Genomic DNA, 25,228 nt, shown 5'->3' with positions numbered 1-25,228 from the left:
GCGGAGCGCGCAGGCGCCGCGTTATTCGTGCTTCTTTCGATCGCGATAGTACGTGCAACAAATTGAGCAAAAAATTAATGTAGTAACTGCATAACGATGCAACTATGTATAACACACAAAAAGAAACAAGGAAGACGCCGTCAACTTGCATTGATCATTCTATTGCTACATGCTATTTAATTGTGTCACCCCTCTTTACGTCACGACACGTGTGTTATGAATAACCCATAGAATAACCAACTATTATATAGCTTGTGTACGCGTACACTCTAGCTAGTGAAAAGAATTTGCAATACATATGCATGCTGTTGATCAGTTAATTCTGTTTTCGTCTTCTTTTTTTTTTGCGATTGACACCATTAATACGCCTGAACATTTTAAAGGACATGAACTTTTTGCTGCCCTCTACAGCATGCACAAAGTCTTGCGAATATGTGCAGTAGCATTATTGCCTGATCAAATTAGCTATAGTATATTTACTCGAATCTAGGCCGCGGCCATGATTTTAAGCCAGATATATTTTATTTTTACATGCAGCTTGTAGCGGGCCAGCTCGCGAAGACATCATATCATCCATAAACCATTGCAATAGAGATACAGTGAACTAGAATAATGCGTGGGAAGCAAGAGCCATCAAGTCCGTAGACATAAGGTTGGCCACGCCAGTAGGGCTTCAGAGTAGTTCTTCTTCTAGCCTCTGTAGTTCTTGTTATCACCGCAAACATGGTGGCGCACATTGCTTGCTACACTCAAGGCACTCAGTAAAAACAATAATAAAACCTTAGCGTAGAAAACCGAAATTAATCATATATTCCTGATAGACTAAATTAAATTAAACGTTAATTAAATATGACAGATAAATGCTTGTTTACAAGAAAAATTGGTGCGGTTTGGTTTCCGACAAATACGAAGACATTTGGTCAAATCGGTTGCCGGCCATGACTAGGCGTAGCCATACCGCTTCGGAGAATCCGCTTAGCGTACAGAGGTACTGAGGTGAGCACGCACGTTGTTTGAAGCAACACGATGTACGTGCTGGTACAATACGAAGGCGAAAATAAGCGGTACGTCGTATCGGACGCCGACGTAAGGAATTTCCGTCCCAATGACATCGACGACTTCGAGAGAGGGAAGTCGTACGATGTTTTTTGGGAAGGCGACAGCACCACCCGGGGCGGGTTTTATAAGGCGACCATTGTACATATGACAGGTAAGTGTTAGGACCCTTTCCGGCGTTGCCGAACACGGTTTTGGCGTTCACTTATCATAATTTTGCGGTAAAAATTGCAGAATCTGCAGAAGAAATGAGGACTTGGCGGCAGAACAAGCGCATGGCCTCGCGCAAGTCTTCCTCCAAGGAAGGCCCGCCGCGGAAAAAGGTGCGTCCAACCGGCTTTCCTGTGCTTGCTGAACATTATGCGCTTAGTCCACATTAACCGCTATTGTCGTTGAACCAGTATCAGCATGTGTACTGTGTCCATGTTCTTGATATTATTGCTCAGTTTTTGGATCAGTGATGAGCCTAGGAGATTCATGCACGCGTTCCACGTTTTGCCTGCACAGCTTTCAGGTGTTGTCGGGCACACGGCAGCAATAAAAACGTCGTTCCAGTAGATTTTTTGATTTGCGGGTGGGCTTAGCGCGAGAAAACAGTCGTTCCAGTAGATTTCTTGATTTGCCGGTGGGCTTAGCGCGAGAAAACAGTCGTTCCAGTAGATTTTTTGATTTGCGGGTGGGCTTAGCGCGAGAAAACAGTATACAGGACGAGCGCTAACTTGCTACTGAAAGAAAGGGCAGGGTAAAGAAAAATGGGGGCCCTGGGCTAATGAGAATGTAGGCCCCCTCTCCCTTTCTTACCACTGACCCCCTTGTCCCCATGCTACACTACTCAAATAAATCCCATGTTCCATTGTAATTACACCTAATTAAAAAGAACGAAGTGCAACCAAAAGGATTCATGCAACAGTAACGCAGTAGCATTACATTTACAGCGCACAAAACACAACGCGACTCTTGGAACGCGCGACACGTGTACATCTGTGGTCGAGCGCCGAACGCCACGGAAGAGCCACTCAAACCTACCGACAAGTTGCGGGGCTGCATTGCAGTGCGCTGCGCGCGCCGCCTACTCTCCTCTTTCAATGACACTGTACGCAAGCCGACAGTGGGATTTTTGTTCGCAGCACTGTTTGAATGCTCACGCATTAAAGAAAAGCAGGCTGAGCCAGCTTCCTGCAGGTAAAGCTGGGTACTCCGGCTGCCGGCAGCGACTAGGAAATAGAAACACTCATTAATTAGTGTCCTGAGAGGGTATTATTGCAAGTTATTAAATTCATTTGATTATACGTCGAACGTTTGCTACTACTCTCACGGGGCACATTCGAATAGCAGCATTTAAGTCCTGGATCAGTGGTGAGCGTGCTCGGCGCTGAGCCGAGTACTCGGGTTCAAACCCAGCCGCACGGTGGCCGCATTTTCATGGAGGTGAAATGCAAAAAGTTACTCGTGTGCTATGCGATTTCAGAGCCCGTTAAAGATCCCCAGGTGGCCGAAATTATTCCTCAGCGCTCCACAACGGCACCTCTTATTTTTTGCTGCCGCGGTGGATCAGTGTAACGTTATGGTGCTCAGCTGCTCACCCGAAAGACGCGCGTTCGATCTCGGCCACGACGGTTGAATTTCGATGGAGGCAAAAGTCCAGAGGCCCGTGTACTGTGCGATGTCAGTGCACGTTAAAGAACCCCAGGTGGTCGAAATTTCCGGAGCCCTTCACTGCGGCGTCCCTCATAGCCTGAGTTGCTTTGGGACGTTACACCCCATAAACCAATAAACCAACGAAACCTCTTTCTCTCCTTTCATTCACACCTTCCTCCCTCCCCTCAAGGCACAGTTGAGGTGTCCACCTAGAAGTGAGGCAGTTCTGCGCCTTTTATTTACTCGAAAATTAAATTTCACCTGGCTCTACAAAACCGATCCCAAGAAAAAAGAACGTACAAAATAAATTACCCCGGTCATGGCGGTCACATTTCGCTGGAGGCGAAATGCGAGAGGCATGTGCACTATGCGATATCAGTGCACTTTAAAGAATTTGAGGTGGTTGAAATTGACTGGAGCCTTCCACTACGGCGTCCCGCATAGCTGGACTTGATTTGGGACGTTAAAGCCCATAGTGGCCGCCGGAGCACAAAGTGAAACTGTGGGAGTTCCGAGAAGCTAGCACAGCCTGATTAGTTTTTCAATTTGGTAAAGCGAAAGAAGAAAACCTGGTGTTGTATATAATTCTGACGACCAAATGTCTTATCTGTGCAAAATTCGAACATCCACCCGTGTGGCTAAAAAAAGCATTCTACTGCACGCGTTTATTTTCTCAACAGTCTGTATATGATACTCGCACACATAGACGCCGCTTCAAATTTTGCTGCGCATTCTAGTTTCGTTTTTGCCTACCCTGCTCTAATCATACTTGTGACACTGATGCGTTGCATTGCCTTATATTTGTATGCCATGCAGAGGGCGCCAAGAAAGTATTTTTTACATCGGATATATGTGCGGGGTTAAAAATTAATTAGTGGATTTTTAGCGGATTATGAAAGCCATCCCAGCAGAATTCTTGGTGGCGAGGCAGGAGCCCCACCTGTTATGCCGACACCAGGATTCTCAAACACACTACACCTTCAGACGCCACTGGACAGGGGGATTGACAGAAAACCACGAAAACCCTTCCGGAATCCGTACACAAACGCGTATATCGCTTCGTAAGAAAGGAGGCCCCCTCCGGGGTAGCAGGGGATTCCTGTTTTTGCAGCTCGACAAGCTGCGCCCAACTGATTAGGCTAAATGAAGTTACATAAGGTGGGGGGCCCATCTTCTCGTTCTGGTTTTCATACGCTTCATACGTGTCGCTCGAAGTTCCATTGCCCGCGGTTCCATACACTAAGCAGGTTAGAATAAGTGGGCCCCTTCTCCTGCTGTCCGAGGTGAGGCCCTGGGCTGCAGCCCCCTTAGACACCCCCCCATAATCCAGCGCTGAACGGAAGCAGAATTACTAGCTCGAGGGGCTCTTTCCTCGTTGGCATTGCATAACCCTTCTCGCAGCGCCGCCTCTCCTCCTCCGCTCTAAGAGTGTGTTCGTCGTATTTTCCCGTTTTCGTTTGTTTACTGGATGTTTCTATTGCACTGATCTGTGCACTTTGTTTGAATTATTCGTAGCGGCGACTTCGGTTTTCTTATGTTTGCACTCCCTACTTTGCGCACTGATGTGTGCACCTTGTTTTAATTATTTGTAGCGCCAACTTGGGTTTTATGTTTGCACTCCTTACTTTGCACCAGAGGGAAATAAACTTGTGTGCAATTGACCTACTGCTTGCCACAGTCCTAGAAGGAATGCATCCAGCTCTCAGAAAGTCTACAGAGAGAATAGTGATGCTGCATCTAGTTTGTTTCCCGCTGCACTTGCTCAAAACATAAATTAATTTCTTGCCTTTTCCCTCGAATGCCAAATGCAACACTTATCCTGCAGTTCCTGAACGTGGTAACGTTTTCGCGGTGTAAGTGTAAGCTCAACGCGGGAAAACCCAAGTCGCCGCTACGAATAATCCAAACAAGGTGCACAGATCAGTACAGTAGAAACATCCAGTAAACAAACGAAAACGGGAAAATACGACGAACACACCCTCAGAGCAGAGGAGGAGGGGTGGCGCTGCGACGAGGGCTATGTAACTCCAACGAGGAAAGAGCTGCTCGAGGAACTGAATGCATGCCCAGCTGTCCACTGAGGATAACAAGCAAGTTTGGCGTGGAAGTTGTTTTCTAGGCACCTCGAAAACTGTCGAGCCTTTGCGCACTGGCGAGCCAAAGCCGTAACAGACTGGCTTGCAGCATCAAGCTTGTAACCATGCATGCTCGTTGCGTGCAAATTTGGTGTTGTTTACGAGGCCCCTCTGAGTTGTAGCAGTGTCTAAATAGGGCAGACCGGCCGTTGCTTCAGTGAACACCTAACTGAACACGCTGCTTCTTTTAAATCATCTCAGTCTAACAGCCTGCTTAAGCATTGTTTGAGCTGCAAATGCCATCCTCTTTTTGGAAAAACAAAAGTTCTTGGCCGTTCTAAACAACAACTAGCAGGGGAGCTGCTTTAGGCTTCAGTTATTCATAAGTTATGAAGCAATAAGTGCGTGAGTGACTCTAGTTTTCTGCTGTGAAAAGAATCTGTTCCTAATTTCTGATTAATTTCATGGGTATTGCTGTTTGAAGGTGAAAGAGGTGGTTCCAGTTTCTTTCTGTGCCATTTTTGTCATTGTTTAGTCTGAGATATTGCCTTTATCCAGCACTCATCAGTTCCTCGGGCTCGTAATTCTGCTTCACCGTGCCCTCTCGCCTACTGTTTGTCTTGGCTTGATGCCTGTATGCTACTAAAATGATGCTGACAACATAGCCTTCATATGTATGTCACTACAAGCCAGTCTGCCCTATCGTTTTCTGCTCAACCGTCTGTGTTTGCATTAGCGAGGTGGAAATGTGATGCGCCGAAAAGAGCATAATGGCTTTGGAAACAAAACGGTGTCTTGAGTAGTTTTGCCAAACACTGTGTTATCTGCCTACGACTTTTGATGGGGGGATGTGGTTGTGCATACTGCCAACTAAAAAAAAGTTTTTTGCTCACCTTAGCCTGCAACAGAACTGTAATTATGCATATGACTAATGACATCCTAAATGGCAGCGACTGAAGTAAACCCCCAGTGTACATATGCTTCCTGACCCTCTCTTTAAATCCAATACAGCTTTAATCACTTCATTGTGAACAAAGCTCCTGCACAGGAGGCAAAATGACTTGTTATAATTTTTATGGTTGCAATTTTGTCACGTTCTAATGTGATGTCTAATCAGAGGAGTTTCTGTTAGTCTCATTTTTGTACCAGTTTTCTCGGGGTACAAGCTGCCCCTTGACGGGGTAGTTGGCTTTCCGTGGGCTAAAATGCTTGGGAAAAGGTTTAGGACCAGTGGTTATGGTGCTCGGCTGCTGACCTGAAAGACACGAGTTTGATCCCAGCCGCGGCAGTTGTATTTCGATGGAGACGAAATGCTAGAGGAGTCGCTTTGGGACATTAAGCCCCATAAGGCCTAAATCATTCGTTTGATAAGTCAGTATTTCATCCTGCTTGCAAAGAGCTTACATCCACTTCATTTGGTGAAGGACCAAGAATTTGACTAAGCACTTCTTTATTTTTCAGTCCAAGATGAACCTTCAGTCCAGGGCTAGGGCCCTGGCAAAAAGAAGGGCTGAAGATGATCTGATGGAGGACGACATGGAAGGTACTGAGGGCTCAAGGGAAATGAACCTTCAGTCCAAGGTTGCGGAGCTGGAGGCAAGAGTGAAAGAGCTCGAGAGCCTCAACATGGAGCTACAGAAGGCCCTCTGTGCGAAAATTTTTGATAAGGGTATGTGAATAATTTGTGCTGTAAATGCGTGCTTGTTTAGCAAGTTTGCTTTTTGCACCACGCTGTGAGGGGGTGCCCTCCGTCTGCTATTTTGCATAGGCTTTCACCTTTGGTCACAAAGTGACAGCTTTTGCGATGCTATATACTTGGCTAACAGTGGAAAAGGGCTGCCTTCCTGCAGGAGGTGCTCACTATTAGTAGGATTTACACAGTTCAAGAACTGCATGTGAAAAACACCTGCACAGTGTTTAGGTTGCATCAAGACAGCTGTGCGCCATCAATTGATTCTACCTTTGTAATTTTAGGTATGAGAAGGCAGGGAGCATTTCTGTACAATTTGTGTGCTCATCTTCAGTGTTCTCAACCTGGCATGTCTGTCCAGTAATTTGATGCTTCTCTTTGTAAATTCTTCTCAGATTCTTCCATATCGGAGTCCAGGCATGGGCTATTGAGTGCAAACTGTGTGCAGCCAAGGCTACCTGAAGCAGCAGGTTCGTAAAGCTCTTTTGCAACGCAGAATGGCATAGCGATGTTGCAGGTGTTTCAGCATTTGCTATTGAATCTAGATTATAGCACTATTTACACTGGCCAGCGCCCACGTGACCAATGGTGTGAACAAAAAAACGACAAAAATGGCTGAAGCAAAATGTCATCCTTGGAGTGCACCTAAAACATGGTCGTTGTGGGCAAATCATTGTCTCAAAGAACGAGTGAGAGTGCCACCTGAAAAAGCACTTCTGGTGTTGAAACAGGTTCTCTGTGCCGGTTTCGATGCCAAAAGTGTTTTGTCAGGTGGCGTTCTCACGCCGAGCTGCAAGGACCAGAATGTAGAGGTGGGGTCTGTTGCTTTTGCCCCCAATTTTCTTGGGGAAAATTGCCTATCATGCCTGATGTGGTTTTGTTCGAAATTTTTTTTTTTAATTTCAGGGAACCTACTATTGATAAAAATGTGTTGAAGTTTTAGTGGAAATGAGCGATATTTCCTCATATTTTAAAAAATGAGCACTGCAGTGCCAAGGAACAATGATTAATAATTTTATATTGCCATTGAAAACGTAAAGCAAACTAAAGTGCTATGTTTCCATGAAACCTTGGCATTATCGGTGTATCCCACCGTGTGACTACAACTCGGTGAAACATTACTGATTTGTTGTAAAAGGCTCAATGCTTTCTTCTTTCATTATAGTTTACGCCTTCTCTAGTGTGCATTTCAATTAAAAGTTATGCTCATTACATTGGCAATGAAGTGCATTGAGCTTGTGTCACTAGACAGCGTCGCAGTTCTTTGCATTTATTGGATGAAGCAGTAAACATGATCCGCTGAAACTTTTGTCGACGAGGCGTATGTCACTGCGCCATAAAAACTTCGGGCATGAAAACTCAAATGGATGTTGCTCTATACTAAAACTGAAATTGTTATCTGGAAGGTCAGGTTTGCATTATACTTTGGTACATTACTTTTCCTGGTATGCAATTGTGCACTCTGACATGGTTTCCAGAATTGGAATGCATAAAAACGAGTGCATTCACTGATTGAAAAATTGTTTCTAAAGATATTCTGCAGCATTTCTAACAAAGCTGTTGCAGAATCTAGCATCTTAGACAGTAATAACCCTATTACATGGGCAGTTTCAAGCAAAGTTGTTGATTAACTTACTCTAGATAAGGCAACAGCCTTTTGTGTGATTTGGTTGTGAGAAATTCTCTTGACTAGGTGAGTGTGACAGGTCCATTGACGTCCATCTTATCAGTGGACCTGTTCAATTTGGGCCGCTGACTTTAGTCAAATTGAAGTGTAGTTCAGATCTCAAAGGCTGTTGGCACTGGCTTGTAACACAGCTTACTGCTATTCAGTTGAAATGACAGTCAGTTGAAATGGTGTTTAAAGGGGTCGTGTAATAGGGGTGCAAGTTTTCCATTGCACTGGAAAAGTTGGGTGCTGTCAGTCCCATTTACATTTACTGATACAGAGTGGAAGGCTAAATAACACTAGTGTATGTAAGATGCAGTTCAGATGCAAAAAGCACTAAGCCAGGCAGAATATAAAGGGAAATGCAAGGAAGTCAAGTTGCATAAAACTAAATTAAAAAAATAGAAGAATATGCAGAATGTCAGAGATATTCGCTAAAAATGAAACGATCTCATGTGGTCATTAAATTTCCAGTCCCCAACCGTGCTTCTGAGGCCCTGAGCCAGTGTGCCAGCAGCATCAGCAGTCCTCCACAGACTCTGTCTGCTTCATCTCCGCTACAGGCAGCAGGTATCAACTTTTTGTGCTTTCATGCTTTTGAGACACCCTGATGTTGTTTACCTCAGTGCAGAATTTGTGTTAACTGCAACAAAAATTTTAATGTTAGGGCCTTAACTAGTCCGTTCTAAGCAGCATGAAATGTACCGAATTTGCATGATTGTAAGGTGACCCCCATATTGCGTGTCAGAAAAAAGCAAACAAACTTGGAGGTTGCTTAAGCTTCGCCTTTAAAAGTAGAATGTGATAGCATTACCCGGCCACCGCCACTTATCATCAGCCGCTATTGGCAGCCGCATGCAGGCATGGCCGTGGTCACATTCCAAAATCAAAATGTGTCAGTCACTGGGCTACTCATCAACACTTGCGCCATAGTCCTCACTAGCACTGCCTTAGTCGTCGCTGCTGCGGTCTGACAGCACGTCGTTCTAATACCGCCATCCTGGGAAATCCCTCACTGCGAAAACAACCAAAGCACGTGGTTGTTCACGAAATCCTGCACTCGCAAACAGCCACAGCACGATATCACATGGAACAACTGCAAGTTTTGCCTCACTGCAGCTGCCACACCTGCCTGTATCCCTCATTCTGAGATATCGAACTTGCAGCCTGGCACGTAGTTGTTCGTTCCTTCAGCACAAAGAATGGCAGCCATCTTAAATGTAGCCGTCAACAAGCACTGGACGCTTAACAGACCCAGAGCACAAATGGTGATTGATGAAGCACTTCATTAAAAACTGGTAAAACGTGGCCGGCAGTTGTCAAATGCATCAAACAAAGCCACAAAGAAACTACATGCGAGCACCGTCGGCTCTTCTATCAGCTACCAACACTCCCCAGAAGTGCTGCTATTCTAAGTGGTAATGCCGTCGCGATTGGTACTTCGGCCCTTCCATCAACTATCGGCATTTTTTTACTGCTGATTGCATTGTTGAAAGTAAAAGAAAAAGCCTTCTGAAAAAAAAAAAGCAGGATGGTCAAATGCAAGCATAAAATTGCAACCACGCGCATCCCTGGTATCTCGTTTCTCTCGCCTTTATTTACGGCGCTATGGTTTGGTTTCGATTGCAAGTTGAACCTACTAATTCAGATTCTCAAATTAGAAAGAATGGGTCGACTTAGAATTGTGTTAATGCGCTACATTATTTGATCATTTCGCTGGCATAGATTGGTCCAGCTACTGCTTTTCTGGACAGGGTGCAGCCAAGCCTAATTGATTTTTCCTGAAAGGAACAAAGCTTTCACTAAATATAAACTCTTTCACTGAAAATGAAATGATCTTATGTGCTCATTAAATTTCCAGTCCCTAGCCTTGCTCCTGGGACTCCGAGCCAGCATGCCGGCACAGCCTCACCTCTGCCGCAGCCAGCTGGTATGAACTTTTTGTGCGTTTATGCTTCTCAGGCACATGTTCACCTTAGTGCAGGAGTTCAGTTAACTGCAGCCTTGCTGGTAATTTTGAGAATTTTAATGTTACAGCCTTAATTTGTCCGTTCTAAGCAGTATGAAATGTACAGTATTTGATCATTTCACTGCCATGCACTGGTCGTGCTACTGCTGTTCTGGACAGAGTCCAGCTAAGCCAAGTTGATTTTCCCTAAAGTGAATGAATCTCACTAAATATTGTCAGATAGCAGGTATGTTCTTGTTGGAAGCACTGCATTTGTTCATACAGCCGTGCCTTGTTAATATGTATTATCGGGGGCAAAAGTCACTGGTCCATCGCGCATGGTTGTGGGAGCAGCTGAGAGCATATCACTGCGCACTCTCGCGGCCGTGCACCTGGTGAAGAGACCAGTGCTCGGCGCATGCCACTCCTTTCTTAATTGTGAGTGCGCGAATTCTGTCCCTCCTAGTTGCCGCTCATCGTTTGTTGAGCTCGTGCCGCTAGGTGTTGCGATAGCAGCACGCCGCTGACTCATCAGTGCAGAGAGCCACCTCTCACTCGGTTGTGCAAGTGCTTGCACAAGATTATAATTGCGCTTGTCGCTCGTCTTCGCCACTTTTCAGTGCAGCGCCTAGGGTCTCAGGGGTCCCTCTTGGGGAAATTTGCTAGCTTACTGATTTTTTGTTTCTGTAAAGGCACTCCTCAATGCTTGCTCAAGTTTGTAGCATCTTGCTTGACCTTTTAAATCGAAGAGGCAGCAGCGCGCGACTGGTACGCTGGAAATGCGTTGTTCGTGGCATTGAATTTTTTGCTTTATTTCTTTAGTATGGCTTTCTTTAGTATTTCTTTGGTATGGGGGAGGGGCCGCCCAGCGGCACCCCCCCCCCCCCCCCCAACAACTGTTGATTACCGTGAACTGCATCCACAGTGAGCTATCTAGGTATTGCGCAGATGGCTCTGGGGAGCACATGCCTACCACTGCACAGGTGTAGTTGAGTGCCCGCGTAAGCGGATCACGGTAGTGGATCGCACTACATGAAAACTGCAACAACTGTTATTTTTTCTTTTACTCATCAATTTTCTTTTCAAACATAATTGCTAGAAATGGCAAAAGATGCTGCATATTGGCACGTCCTTTTTCACCGTATATAAGTTGCATCAATGAGAAAGCTAAAAAAAAATACTTATGCACTGGAAAATACAGTATGTGTTTGACTGCGCCAGACAATCACTTTTGTGCACCAAAAAGCATTTTTGGCGGCTCCAAATTGGCTTCGGCCAATTATATCACTGCATTTATATTGAGTTCATATTAGCAAGGCACAACTGTAGACGTGCATGGCTTGTTTTCATAGCAAAGCCATTTATTGGCATGACAAGCCTTGGATATTTCCTGTCAAGTTGGGAATAGTCGTTACAGGCCATGTAAACTGTTCTCTCGCTGCCAAGATTGTCATTGTGTTGGATTGGCACTGTGTAGGAATGCTGTGCAATTGTTCCTCATTTGAAAATTCTTTTAGAAGGTAGGATATTTGAATGCAACTGGCTAATGTGTCATTCTTGTTTCGTGAGCAGTGAGCGACCCAGGATGCGAGGCGCCTTTTGTTGCCGGCTCCAGCCTACAGCCGGTGGCAAGACGGTCAAAAGGTATGTATGCTGAAGAAAACTTAAGAAAGAAGGCTCAGAAATATGTTATTAAGCTATTCTTGGATGCATTTCCACGCTTCCCTCGCAGTAATAATGCCTTGGAAGTAAAAACAGGCGTAACTTGGGTTGGGAACACATAGTTTCATGTGTGGCCAGCTTTTCTGATTACCAAGCTTCGGCAGGCTATTGGCAGCTAGCAGGTTCACTTGTGACAAAATATTGTGTTGTGGGCAACCTTCAGAGCATGTTCTGTCCTGAAGGGTGGCCTCATGGGCAGAGAAGGGAGCTCTTCGCTGCATCACGTGCAGCTGTTTCATTGATGTGCTCTCATACGTAGTAGAGATAACGTCAAGTTTTGTGGGATGCGCATCATGAAGGTTTCAAGAAGGTCAAGGTTCGTCTGACTGGAAGAAAACTATATACGACAAATTATACTTATTTAGTGCAACCAGGACAGAAACATGAAGAACGAAAGACAAACAGCAGCAATACACGAGTGTTTCATTCTTTGTGTTCCTGACCTGGTTGTACTAAAAATATTATATTTAAATATGTATAGTTTGTCAAATCCAACTAGCCTAACATCTAGCTCTTTTAAAACTATTTGCGCTCGACTCGAAGGGTACTCATTGGCGGCTGCTCATTGACACAGTCATCCCTTCTTAGATGGGGTTGAGAGCCGAAGACAGGAAAGTGGGACAGAGGGCAGTTCAAAGGAACTAAAGTAAAGACATATGGGAGAGGGATAAAAGTGTGCTCTCCGCTGAGCGGTTCAGTGTGGGAGAATGTCTAGTGTGCCCAATTGTCTTTGTGTGCACAAGTTCTTAAAATTATCTAAAATTTTAAATTAGTGATGCTTTCATGTTCAGAATCAATAATGCATGGGGTGTACTACTGCCCATAGGGGCCCAGAGCCATCTTCGGCCCTGCAACTAATGTAGATAGGTTGGCTGCACAGATACATCCTCCTTGCCCCAGTTCTAGAGGGTCATTTAAAAGAAAGGCTGGTTTGTAAAATATACCCAGCACGCTTTCCTCATGTGACCTGTGAGGAAGGGCTGAGGCCTTAATTCTATTGCAGTTTCAGCAGGACTTGTGGGCTTGAAAAGTGAAGCTTTTCCTGTAACTTGGCAGTACCCTTCTCTTTTCAAGCTCACATGAACTGAAAATAAGTGCTCAAGTGTAAGTCAGGGTCTGAACCTTCGAGAAACAGTGAAAAACATGTTACAAGTTAGTAAATTGAGATATTTTCTCCAACCCAAACTTTTTAAGGGGTGACGAGGGTCTTAAAACTAACTTTTTTGTTTATGGCTAGAATCTCATGAAATATTGCACACAGATGCATTTTTCTCTTCTGATTCCAAATATGCAGTCATAATTGAGCTGGTGGTCTTAGATCTTGCGAAGTCCAGAATGTAATTAGGTAATTTCTTACGCAGCTTTAATGAACTTTATCATTGCAATTTGTTGCTTTTATTTACATGAACTGATAGCCAGAGAGTTTCCATACCCGATGACATTCTTCGTTTTTCTTTAAAGGCATGCCATCCTGACATACTATGTCGAGAGTAAAAGGTCACACTAGGTATATTACATGGCAACTCGTTAAGCTAATTGTAAATTGCTATTTATAAGTGGCCTAAACCAAAAATGTAAGAATGTCATCGGGTATGGGAATTTGCTGGCTATCAATTCATGTAAGTAAAAGCAACAAAATGCAATGAGAAAGTTCATTAAAGCTGCGTAAGAAATTACCTAATTACACTCTAGAATTTAAGATAACTTCTGATCTAAGACCACCAGCTCAATTACGACTACATATTTGAAATCAGAAGAGAAAAACGCATCTGTGTGCAATATTTCATGACATTATAGCCACAAATAAAAAGGTCTGTTTTAAGGCCCTCGTCCCGCCTTAACTTAGAAGTTGATACAACAGCTGGTGTTGAGAAAGATAGCTGCCTGTGACATTGCTGTGAAAGGTTGTAATGTTTGTCCATGCTGAATGTCACCGGCATGCAGCTTTATCACAATGTGACGCGAGATGGAACTAGGTTTATCATTCTTAAATGAGCGCAGCAATGTGCAACTGCTTCCATGTTGCTTCAGATTGTTGTGCTTGCTTTCGTCCCTTTATCTCATAAGTTGTTTGCCAGCCATAAATTGAGTGCGGCCGAAAGCAGTCGTCGTTCTGACCTTTGATGCCACCGCCAAGTCAAGTTTTTGTAGGCACAAGGCAGCCGAATAGAGAACATCTATTGAAAGCCTTTCACTGTCTGTCAGACTGCCGTCACTACCATGTGAATGTTATCATTAACCATTGGAAACCAGTTCCTGCAGCGTACAAAGGATCAAATAGCATAGCACGTAATGAAGCAGTCTTTCGAGCCAATAGAAAAAAAAAACTACGTTTTTTGGTTGTTAATTATCCCACTGTTTTTGTGCAGCTCTTGGGCCGGCAGCACAGGAGATTGACCCTACTGTTGGGGTCTTAAATGAAGCAGGAGAGGTGGGTAGTATTTTGCCAATTTCTTCGTGTTATACTTGTCAGCAGTGGAGGCGAAGAAAAATCATTTCTTGAGGCATATTACACTCATGAAGGTTGTGATTTGGGCGAGTTGGTACTGATTGACTGGCATATTAGATGCCATGCATGCCTTTTTTTTGTGTCATGGTTGTGTCCAATGCTTGTGACCTGGAAAAATTTTAGTACTGTTCCTCGGTTACATACACATTTTTACTACAGTAAAAGTTTTTTAATTCACATTTCACAAAGATAATGAGTTTAAATTAAGTTTTATTTGAAGAATCAAAAGTCATTGAAAAAAAAAGCCAAAATTGAGATCATGGTACAAAGTACTTGCAACTCAAAATATTTATTGGTGATGATCTGTTGTGACTTACTGCTTATTTTCTGTGAAAGTAATAGTCATCACTTTGTCTCTCGAAGCGTGAATGTGATGCAGAGCATGATATTTGCCCTCCTCAAAACTGCAAAATAGGCGCGCGACACCAGTTGCCTCCCTCACTTGTAAAGCACTTGGACGCAGCAGTCCCATCGGCGTAGCCTAAAAGGAGGCGCAATCCAAGCCAAGAAGTGAGGATCCTAAACTATAGAAACGCAAGCAACGCAAGTGGCAAGTCGGTGCACCGAACGTGATTGCCTAGCCCAGTGTTGGACATTCGACACATTCGACCACTGGTCACCGGTAGTGCAGAATGTCCTTTTTTTTTCATTATTTTTCTCAGTGCTCTTGCTGCAGTGTAGTGCAGTTACTCCTATGGTTTCAGTTATTGGTTGTACTACTGGCACCGTTCTGTTATACTGTAATTTTTTGTATTTTATCTCTAATTTCTTATTAGAAAGCAGACGGTATTTTTATGTGTTATAATTTTTTATTACCAAACTGGTAAAAATTGTTCTTAACTCACTTTAGGTGCTCTCTTAAAATTTTGAAGCATGGTTTTAAATAAAGCCTCATGCAGTATGTAATGGCATCGTGTGTTAGGAAAATAAATGGTTTGGAAATGCCTACTGTCATTCAGCCTTTTTTTAGTGCCAGAAGTACTATTCAAACTATTCGCTTCGAAATTATGCGAAGAAATTGCTATTCGCTTCGAATTCGCTTCGAATCAAAAAACCACTATTCGCACACCCCTAGTGTATTGTACTGGCAGCATTTGGATATTCTTGAAGCAGTGAGGTTTGAGAGCCTTTCCTATAATAGGGAGCTGCAGTTTCTCTGTCCTATGCATGTTTGCCACATTCATGACTTTTATGCTCTTGTTCCATTTCCTTGCACAGCTATCTTCGTTATGTGTCATCTTGCTTGGCAACAGCTGGTAGAAAAGAGTGGTTTCGTCCACATTGAATTCTGCATAAACGTGTGTAGGGGCGGCAGTTTTCAGGGTGTGGCCCATATACGCGATGTGCAAAAAAAAATTTAAGTAAAAATGCCAACAGGGGAGCGAATGGCATTTATTCTACATTCTGTCATTACTCACGGAGTCTTCCTACTCTTGGCTGGTGCATGCTCGTCCCACAAGAAATCGCATAGCATGTCCGTTGTCAATGCGTAGCCATTGATCTGCACTTCTATCACATAGCAGAGCAGCTGTTCTTCCGGTTCAGGAAACTGGCGTGACTTGCCTCAGGTAGCATGCTTTTTGCAGCTTGTGTTCCTCAATGCATCCATCCTTTTGGTTGTGCCGTCGCCGAACGCACTACTTGTCCACATCGAATTTCCTGCCTTCCGCATGCTTGCCATGTTCGAGTCTAACTCCCAGCCGTGTAGCTATTAAAAGAGTAAGGCACCTAATTTTTGTGGCATGTTTTCGTCTCTACAATGATGCGGCCGGAAGACACTATGCATGAATCACCATGGGGTACTCACCTATGACCACTAAATAATTTATAATCGTATTTTTCTGTCACGCTGTTTAGTGCTGTGCCATATATATTTCTTGTTTTTAGACCGCCATCTTCTGTGCTGTTTGCTGCAAAGAATGAGTACCAACTCGCCCACCTGATAGCAGTCCTTAGCCTGTTGGTCTTGCGATGTTCCGCAAAAAGGTTGCAGGTTGTGAGGGGCATATGTTGTCACTTGGTTACTGCTAGGATGAATAAGTGAAGATTTAGAGGTGCTTGATTGCATCTGCAAAGATGATCTGAAGCTGTTTTTCAGGAATCACATTAAAAACTGTGCTTCATATTTCTTACATCTTTTACATGTCTTTTGTTTTGCCTCATAGGCCACAGAAATAGGTATTCTCATATTAGCGGAGTTTTAGGTCAAGTGAGCTCTGTATCTAAAACAATATTACAAACCATTTATGCTTTGCTCATATCTGTTCTTCAGGTACATGTTGGCCATGGCAACTACTTAAGTAGCTGCACATGGGAGCGGCTGCTGGGGTCTGCCATGGACTCCACCTTTTGCAAGCAGTTGGCGGTGTCCCTATGGGGGAGTGAAACCCTGTCGCAGAGGAGCCTGACAGGCACTCTGTCGAACAATGCCCTTTCGAAAGGGCTTACCAAAACCTACCCTCCACTGTCCCCAGTGAAGGTGGCTTCAGTGTCAGGTAAGCTAAAACCATTAGTCTATCGCAGTGCACTATGCATTTCAATAAATCTGCTTTCAGCTGCATGCGTTTCATCATCAATTCTTACTAGTGTCCTATACTTTTTTGTTTTAGTTTGCAATGTGGCCCATTGTGTTCTGTATAAGGTACAGTCTTTGTCAGAAGTTTTTTAGAGTCCAGGGGGTTCACTTCCAAGCTATATACTGGGACTCCAGAGCGTTCCAGGAAGTCCTACTTCTTGCAGGAGGCAGTACCAGAAATCTTCTAATGTCCAGGAAATTTGGAGCACTAGAGATCCATTAAGAACGACACAGTGCGGCTCAAAAGAAACCCCCTGGGCTCCAAACTCGCATGCACTGTTCGCTTCTGGGGAATCTTATTTTTCTGCTGCCGTCACAGTGGCTGAGTGGTTGCGGTGCTCAGCTGTTGACTTCAAAGACACAGGATCGATCCCAGGCGCGGCAGTCGCATTCTGATGGAGACAAAGTGCTGGAAGCCCGTGTACTGTGCGATGTCAGTGCACATGAAAGAACCCCATGTGGCTGAAATTATCAGAGCCCTTCACTGTGGCATCCCTCATAGCCTGAGTCACTTTGGGACGTTAAACCCCATAAACCTTCTCAGTTTCGCCGATGGCCTCTGCAGGCCAGCGAAAGCTCCCACAAGTTGACGAACGGCAGTTTTTTACTCCATTTGTGGCAGTTTTTCATGCGATTCGTAAATGCCTACATAGACGCTACATCATTGGCAGCAAAGGTTGCCAGACGTGCAAGCGTTTCCGGTAGTTTTTCTCTGTTGCTTTCGTCATGCAGCTTGCAAAAGATGGTTTACTAGGCTAATAAACGGTGAGGTTCTTTGTGTTTTTAAGGTGGTGCAACGTGACAAAACAGACATTTAATAGACATGCCATGCTTTTTTTATAGCCAAAGGCAACTTTTCGCCTTATTCTCACCTTCATTTGCCGTTCATGCTTCCTCGAGGGACGGGGGTTGGAAGAAGGTTTCTATAGCAGCTCCTCGTCTGCAGAAATGCCGAGTAGCATTCTTCAATCCTAACTGCCCATCAAATGGAAGAGCAATTGTTTTCTCCACTCCACAGAGTGGAGACAGAGTGTAGAGTTGAGGTGCACTTCTGAATTCGGCGGTTAGCCTTTCATAGCCAGCAGAGATGTGCAATAAACTTTATTTGCTGTTAATCTCCCAGATAAGCACTAAAACCTCCTCATTTCTCATCAATGCACACACTGTGTGTAAGGAACTTTGTCACTCCATTTGTCGCCACTTTGATGTATGCCATCCCAAATTCAGGGGCTGTATAATTTTTGAAATTTTGTTGAAATTGCTTGAAAACCTTTGCAGTTTTCTGCATCTCTCTTCTGTTTTCCCCCAAGTCCCAAACCTATGCAAGTGTAAGTGGGTTTTTAAACTCCAGCTAAATTTTGTTATTCATTAAAGGGCTTTTCTCTCTACCGCTTTGCTGGGTGTATCTGAAGTGTGATATTATGCACCAGTGTGTGAAGCTTTGTTCCCCAGAGCTATTGGCCCGAGGTAGTAATTTTAGAGCGTTGCGTTCTGAGCCTGGTTGCGTTTTGAGCCTCAGAGTTGTGCTGATATCATGGATAGAATCCAAGATGGCAGCCTCCAATGCAGCAGTGTATCCCAGCAGTTGCCATGGGAACCGAGGGGGTTACATAATGGAATAAAATAATAGCAGGTGGCAGTGTGATGCTCGAGCACCACAGCTCGAAACTAAACTATGTCGATCAGTATATGTATATCTGTCTGGCACGCATTAAAGTCTGGCTGCTTAGTCTCGACATTCGTGTAATATTTGTGGGTGAACCGTTTGGCACAGAATGTACCAGATGGTGTCATACGTTTCAGCCTGTCGTGCAGCATAGACTTACTAGTTAGAGCCTATCTCGCAGCATGGATTCAAACTGGCGACCTATGTTAGGTGTATTAATGCTCGTTATTCGATCACTGCCTCAGCATCTGCTCATTTTTTATATTCAACCACACTAACATTACTTATTACCCCATCTGCGCAGATTCCTTCTGGCACTATCTGAAGCTGAAGGGATGCTCGGCCGAGGACCTGCAAAAGCGCCACAAGAAAGTGACACGCTACCTGGCACAGAAGTGCTGTGACCTGCGGCGGTAAATATCTGTTCAAGCCAAGTCTTATATGCATGAATAGATTGGGTGAGCTCATGTGCTCACAAAATTCGTAAACTTGATTGTATTTCCTAACTGTCTGTATGGGACACTTAGGCACTGGAATAACCTGCAAATATTACTGGAATTTGCCTACTATAGTGAGGTACTGCTTTACCCAATTTCTGCTTAAGGGTAGTCGACTACTCAGATGAGCGCACGGAAGATTATATTTAGGAACCAGACTGTTAACAGCACTTATGGACCATGTTAGCAGACAGATAAAAGGAAGGTTTGGGAGTGTTTTGTAATGTTCACTGGGCATTATTGAAGATAGCATCCTTGTGATTATTTTCTTGTCATCCAAAGTAAACGATCTTCCCTTTGCGCTCATGTTTTGAGACTGTTGAGACCGCGCACAGCCAGGCTTTTCAGCGTGGAAGAGACGGCTTTAGACAAGGCATGCAAGCGCTCTGTTCCTGCACGTTAAGTAGATGTCGGATGAATCTTGAAAAAATTATATGAACGTCACGCCAGGAATATGACTACTCCAACCCTTCGGAGATGTGCAGCGCGCAATATACGGCCGTGCCAGCGACATGTCTTTCTGTTCAAACTTTCTCTAGAACCGCTGTCACTACGCAGAAGCAGGTAGCAGTATCTGTACTAAGAATTCGTATCTTAAAGGAAAAAAGAAAGCACAATGTTCACCTTTAGCATGATTTCTGCAGTGATGTGCGTTCTGCCGGCTGACAGTACACCGCTTGCTTGGTGTTGTCGGCCTAACCTGTGCTTTACTCAAGGTGTAGCGGGTAGCGCTTTTGAACTAGCCACCAGCGATCACAGAAAAGTCTACTCTTTTTACCGCCTCTACAATAACTTTATGGTGGTATGAACGTGCAGTTTATTTCCCCACCGTCCTCGTAAGTGAAGCGCGTGGAAAAACTGGCCAGGCGGACTGCCTCGCACTGATGGATGTGGGTTGCGTGCACGGACGCAGTCTGAGCCGTCGGCAGAACAGTCATTACAGGCCATGGTGCACTTGGTCACACGTTGCATGCACGTCTCCGTCTTGATTTCTATCTGGAAACAGCTTGGTTGACATCACTTCTGTCAATAAAGTGCTCTGCATGCCAATGTCTCTCCCATTCCGGACGGTTCCCGCCAGCCATCGTATGAAGCGGGGTGTGCATATTCTTCAGTTGTATAATTGAGGCTTTTAATGCATTATTCTTATGGGTTTACGTCGGGCCTGTGCCAATTTGACGTTAAATGTGTATCGTTGCATGAAAGGGAAATGCATAATCGAGATTCCACTGTATGACTTTTGTAACATTTGCATGCATTTGTTGTGTATGCATACTATATATATTATTGTTCTTTTTCTTCAGCTAGGACAGTCGACAAGAGACCTGCAGAAAATCCTGTGTACAGGGGTGGAAGTGCTGCACCATGCTGCGCCAACTTAAGGGGGGATGAGGGTCTTGAAAACTTGTTTTTTATTTTTCGACATAACTTGTTGAAACTTGGCACGCAGGTGTATCATAGGATGCTGATTTCAAATATGCATTTAGATTTCAAATATCTCACCTGGAAGAAAATGTATCGCAAAATAACATTCAAATTAGGCAATTTCTTACGGGCCTTTATATTAATCTATCAGTTAAAGAATGATTTTTTAAGAATAAGTAGACATTTGCAAAGGCCCAAAGCACATGCTAAAGCTTTCTTTTTTCCTTTAAACATGATATATGAGCAATTAGGCAAAGTGTGGGCTAATTACTGCCACGTCATTTTTTCTTTCCAACTTTGTTGTTTATTTATGATCAACAAAATTAGTTTGTAGACATTCTGTTAGCTTTAGGATGTGCTTTGGACCTTTGCAAATGTCTGCTTATTCTTTAAAAATGTTTATTTAACTGATAAATTACTAAAAAGGCCCGTAAGAAATGACCCAATTAGGATATTTTATTTTGCCATATATTTTCTTCCAAGTGAGATATTTGAAATCTAAATGCATATTCGAAATCAGCATTCAATGCTACACCCAGGTGCTAAGTTTCAGAAAGATAAGTTAACAAATAAAAAAAAGTTTTCAAGACCCTCATCCCCCCTTAATCTCCTGCGCCAAGATGCGCCTAAACAGCAATTTACGCCCATTACAAGTATACGAGGGGGTACCCAAAAGAAACCGGACTAAATTTTTTGGTCGGCAAAGCTTCTGGAACCGCGTTTTGCCACTAGGAGCGCATAGAACGAACATTCCAGAGTCAGTAAGCCGAGTGCCGTCGTTGAAGGAGGTCAGACTAGTTTAGGCAGAGTTTTAGAGTGACGACTGTTTTGTGTGAACGTCGTTTTTGCAATGGCTGATTTTCGTGAACAGCGTGCGCCGGTGAAATTCTGATTTTTGCTCGGAAAAAGTTGAATGGAAACTCTTGAAATATTAAGAAAGACGTACAAGGATGATGCTATGGGGACAACTCAAGTGTTCCTGAATCGAATCCTGAATCAAAGCAACAATCATGCCAGTGGAAAACTTCAAATTCATCTCGCCTTAAGAAAGCTCGTCAGGTGAAATCAAACCTCAAAACAATGCTGATTTGTTTTTAAACGTGAGAGGAGTCGTCCATTGAGAATTCTTTCCGCAGGGTCAGACAGTTTGCCAGGCTTTCTACTTGGATGTTTTGAAAAGATTGGGCAACAGTGTGCGGTGGAAGCGGCCAGATTTGTGGCGGTCGGGTGTCTGGTTTTTCCATCATGGCAATTCCCCTGCTCACACAGCCCTGTCTCTACGACAGTTTTGGACCAAAAATGGCATGACCCCTATTCCTCAACCGTCATACTCTGCCGACCTTGCCCCGTGCTACTTTCTTTGTTACCTAGAATGAAAAAATAAGTGAATGGAAAGCGTTTCGCTGATGTTGCTGAGATGAAGAAAAAAACGACGGAGGCACTGTCAAGCATTACAAAAGATGAATTTAAACAATGTTTTGAAAAATGAAATGAAAGATTCGACAAGCGTATCATTGCAAGTGGGGAATACTTTGAAGGAGATTGAAGGTCTGTGCTTAAAATGTGAACAAATAAGTTCAAACAAAAATAAGTTCGGTTTCTTTTGGGTACCCCCTCGTACAGAGCCAAATTTAGACGAGTGTTATTGTCAGCTGGGCAACACTGAGTGCTCGCTACGAAACGGACGCAACTGCATTGGCATCGACAGTTGGGTTCGCTCTTGGAGGAAGGAAAAAAATTACCGAATGCACTGGAAATTCTAGTGTGCTTGGCGAAAGCCTTGTGGTCAACCCACAGCCGCTTTCCCGAACTGCTTGGCGCGTGGCGGGCTTCCCGCGTGTGCGGTTTTTGTCTTTGGTGACTGCGGTATCTATATTGATTGCAATGTTTTAGAGCGAGCTCTTTGGCGCCTGTTTCGCGGCGTCGCCATCACTGGTGTTCATTGTGTTCACTGGCATTGACATTTTACACTCTGATCATTTTAAGGAAAGGAAGCGTTGCAGTGTTTTAGAGCCAGTGTTTTAGAGCGTTGTAGTGTTTTAGAGGGAGCCCTTTAGCGCTCGTTGACATTTTACACTCAGATCATTTTAAGGAAAGGAAGTGTTGCAGTATTTTAGAGGGAGCTCTTTGGCAGAAACGGTGCCCTTGCCATTGTCTGTTTGTGATCGCTTTGTTCATTCCCCTTGTCATTGTCTGTTTGTGTTCACTTTGTTCATTCCTCTTGCCATTGTCTGTTTGTGTTCACATTTAACACTGATCATTTTAAGGAAAGGAAGCGTTGCAGTGTTTTAGAGCGTTGCAGTATTTTAGAGGGAGCTCTTTGGCAGAAACGTTGCCCTTGCCATTGTCTGTTTGTGATCACTTTGTTCATTCCCCTTGTCATTGTCTGTTTGTGTTCACTTTGTTCATTCCCCTTGCCATTGTCTGTTTGTGTTCACATTTAACACTGATCATTTTAAGGAAAGGAAGCGTTGCAGTGTTTTAAAGCCAGTGTTTTAGAGCGTTGTAGTGTTTTAGAGGGAGCCCTTTAGCGCTCGTTGACATTTTACACTCAGATCATTTTAAGGAAAGGAAGTGTTGCAGTATTTTAGAGGGAGCTCTTTGGCAGAAACGTTGCCCTTGCCATTGTCTGTTTGTGATCACTTTGTTCATTCCCCTTGTCATTGTCTGTTTGTGTTCACTTTGTTCATTCCCCTTGCCATTGTCTGTTTGTGTTCACATTTAACACTGATCATTTTAAGGAAAGGAAGCGTTGCAGTGTTTTAGAGCCAGTGTTTTAGAGCGTTGTAGTGTTTTAGAGGGAGCCCTTTAGCGCTCGTTGACATTTTACACTCAGATCATTTTAAGGAAAGGAAGTGTTGCAGTATTTTAGAGGGAGCTCTTTGGCAGAAACGGTGCCCTTGCCATTGTCTGTTTGTGATCACTTTGTTCATTCCCCTTGTCATTGTCTGTTTGTGTTCACTTTGTTCATTCCTCTTGCCATTGTCTGTTTGTGTTCACATTTAACACTGATCATTTTAAGGAAAGGAAGCGTTGCAGTGTTTTAGAGCGTTGCAGTATTTTAGAGGGAGCTCTTTGGCAGAAACGTTGCCCTTGCCATTGTCTGTTTGTGATCACTTTGTTCATTCCCCTTGTCATTGTCTGTTTGTGTTCACTTTGTTCATTCCCCTTGCCATTGTCTGTTTGTGTTCACATTTAACACTGATCATTTTAAGGAAAGGAAGCGTTGCAGTGTTTTAAAGCCAGTGTTTTAGAGCGTTGTAGTGTTTTAGAGGGAGCCCTTTAGCGCTCGTTGACATTTTACACTCAGATCATTTTAAGGAAAGGAAGTGTTGCAGTATTTTAGAGGGAGCTCTTTGGCAGAAACGTTGCCCTTGCCATTGTCTGTTTGTGATCACTTTGTTCATTCCCCTTGTCTTTGTCTGTTTGTGTTCACTTTGTTCATTCCCCTTGCCATTGTCTGTTTGTGTTCACATTTAACACTGATCATTTTAAGGAAAGGAAGCGTTGCAGTGTTTTAGAGGGAGCCCTTTGCCTTGCCATTGTCTGTTTGTGTTCACTTTGTTCATTGCCATTGTCTGTTTGTGTTCACTTTGTTCGTTGGCGTTGATGTTTTACACTCGTATCATTTTAAGGAAAGGAAGCGCTCATAACTGGCTCCCTGGGTCAGTGCACGCCTGAATCCCACTTTTGGGTTGTTTCGGCTGCTACCAACCATGGCTGTACAGGAAGGGAGGCAGTGGGAGTGAAAGAAAAAAAGACACAGAGAGGGGCCATAGGGAAGAAAATGAAAATTCTATTTGAGGCAAGGAAATTTCGCAGTAAGCAGTAACTGTCTTGATTCTTCCGTTTGCAGAGGAAGTGGGAGTGAAAGAAGGAACAGAAAGAGGACCGTAGTGAAGAAAATGAATTTGAGGAAAGGAAATTGTTGGAGGAGGTGGTTGTGCTGTGGCGCTAGCCTGGAGGAGAGGCCACAGTTGGCACGATTCCAGCGCAAGGACAGACACTGTGAGCATGAGCCATTAAAGGCTTTCACTCTGGAGATAAACAGCACTTAAAACGGCGTCCTTGCCATAGGCCTAGCTTACTAGCCCCAAACCGAATCGGTTGTTTAGGATTCCGGACACCTTGACCTGCATAGCAACTGCCAGCGCGGGCAGGGTAAACGGCGCGCGAATATAATTTTATTTACCTGAGCTAATTTCACAAACGAATTGCGAACTTCTTGCACGTGGTGCTGCCAGGGAATGGACACCTGACTTACTACCCATCGTGCGAGGTACTGTCGTGCTCTTACCTCGCACGCAGTTGGCGTTGCTTCGGTTTGGCCTGGCCAGTTATGGGGTTACATCTTCATAGCGGCGCGGCTGGCATCCCCTCGCTACTCGCACCTTTCATAGCTGTACAGAGCAACGCGTTCTTCCAAAGCCTGCCTTGGGTGCACCCGCTTGTACGCTGGTGCATTTGTTTTACATATATGCATGGGTGTTAAATTCTTGGTGCGCATTTACGTGAGGGCGCAAATTATGTGAGTACCTTCTTGTTGGTTTGGCTGCAACAGTTTTCCGAATTTTAAAATCCACTGGTTGGCGGGTATTGATTCTTTTTTTTTCGGTCCTGACTAGTATATTCGAGATTCTGCAGCACTCTTTTGATGTTTTTGACGAACTGTCGCCAATATGATGTTTTCTTTTTTTTCGAAACTGAAATTGATGACAGCTAATTTACTGCAACTACTGTTTGTAGCAGCTGCCACAT

The 25,228-nt window shown here is 44.0% G+C and overlaps 1 protein-coding gene across 1 annotated transcript; it reads left to right on the top strand.

Moving 5' to 3' along the window:
* Positions 1 to 1,026: 1,026 nt before the first annotated feature.
* Positions 1,027 to 18,965, top strand: LOC149326500 (uncharacterized). Its single transcript, XM_089564595.1, has 9 exons — positions 1,027 to 1,210; positions 1,291 to 1,379; positions 6,231 to 6,438; positions 6,855 to 6,929; positions 8,603 to 8,698; positions 11,649 to 11,720; positions 14,168 to 14,229; positions 16,580 to 16,802; positions 18,853 to 18,965. The coding sequence occupies exons 1-9, from the start codon at positions 1,027 to 1,029 to the stop codon at positions 18,963 to 18,965; spliced, it is 1,122 nt and encodes a 373-aa protein (XP_089420721.1).
* The last annotated feature ends 6,263 nt before the right edge of the window (positions 18,966 to 25,228 follow it).

This window comes from Amblyomma mixtum, chromosome 10, assembly GCF_055824585.1.
Source record: "Amblyomma mixtum isolate Tamu chromosome 10, ASM5582458v1, whole genome shotgun sequence".
NCBI classification, from domain to species: domain Eukaryota; kingdom Metazoa; phylum Arthropoda; class Arachnida; order Ixodida; family Ixodidae; genus Amblyomma; species Amblyomma mixtum.
The sequence above is the reverse complement of the archived record's forward strand: the minus strand, read 5'-3'. Positions and strand labels throughout refer to the sequence as shown.

Bases quoted from the DNA above. Each gene is read 5' to 3' on its own strand.
- LOC149326500 (XM_089564595.1), top strand. From the start codon at position 1,027: ATGTACGTGCTGGTACAATACGAAGGCGAAAATAAGCGGTACGTCGTA. The intron at 1,211-1,290 runs GTAAGTGTTAGG...TAAAAATTGCAG, and splicing joins GACCATTGTACATATGACAG to AATCTGCAGAAGAAATGAGG. The intron at 6,439-6,854 runs GTATGTGAATAA...AATTCTTCTCAG, and splicing joins TGCGAAAATTTTTGATAAGG to ATTCTTCCATATCGGAGTCC.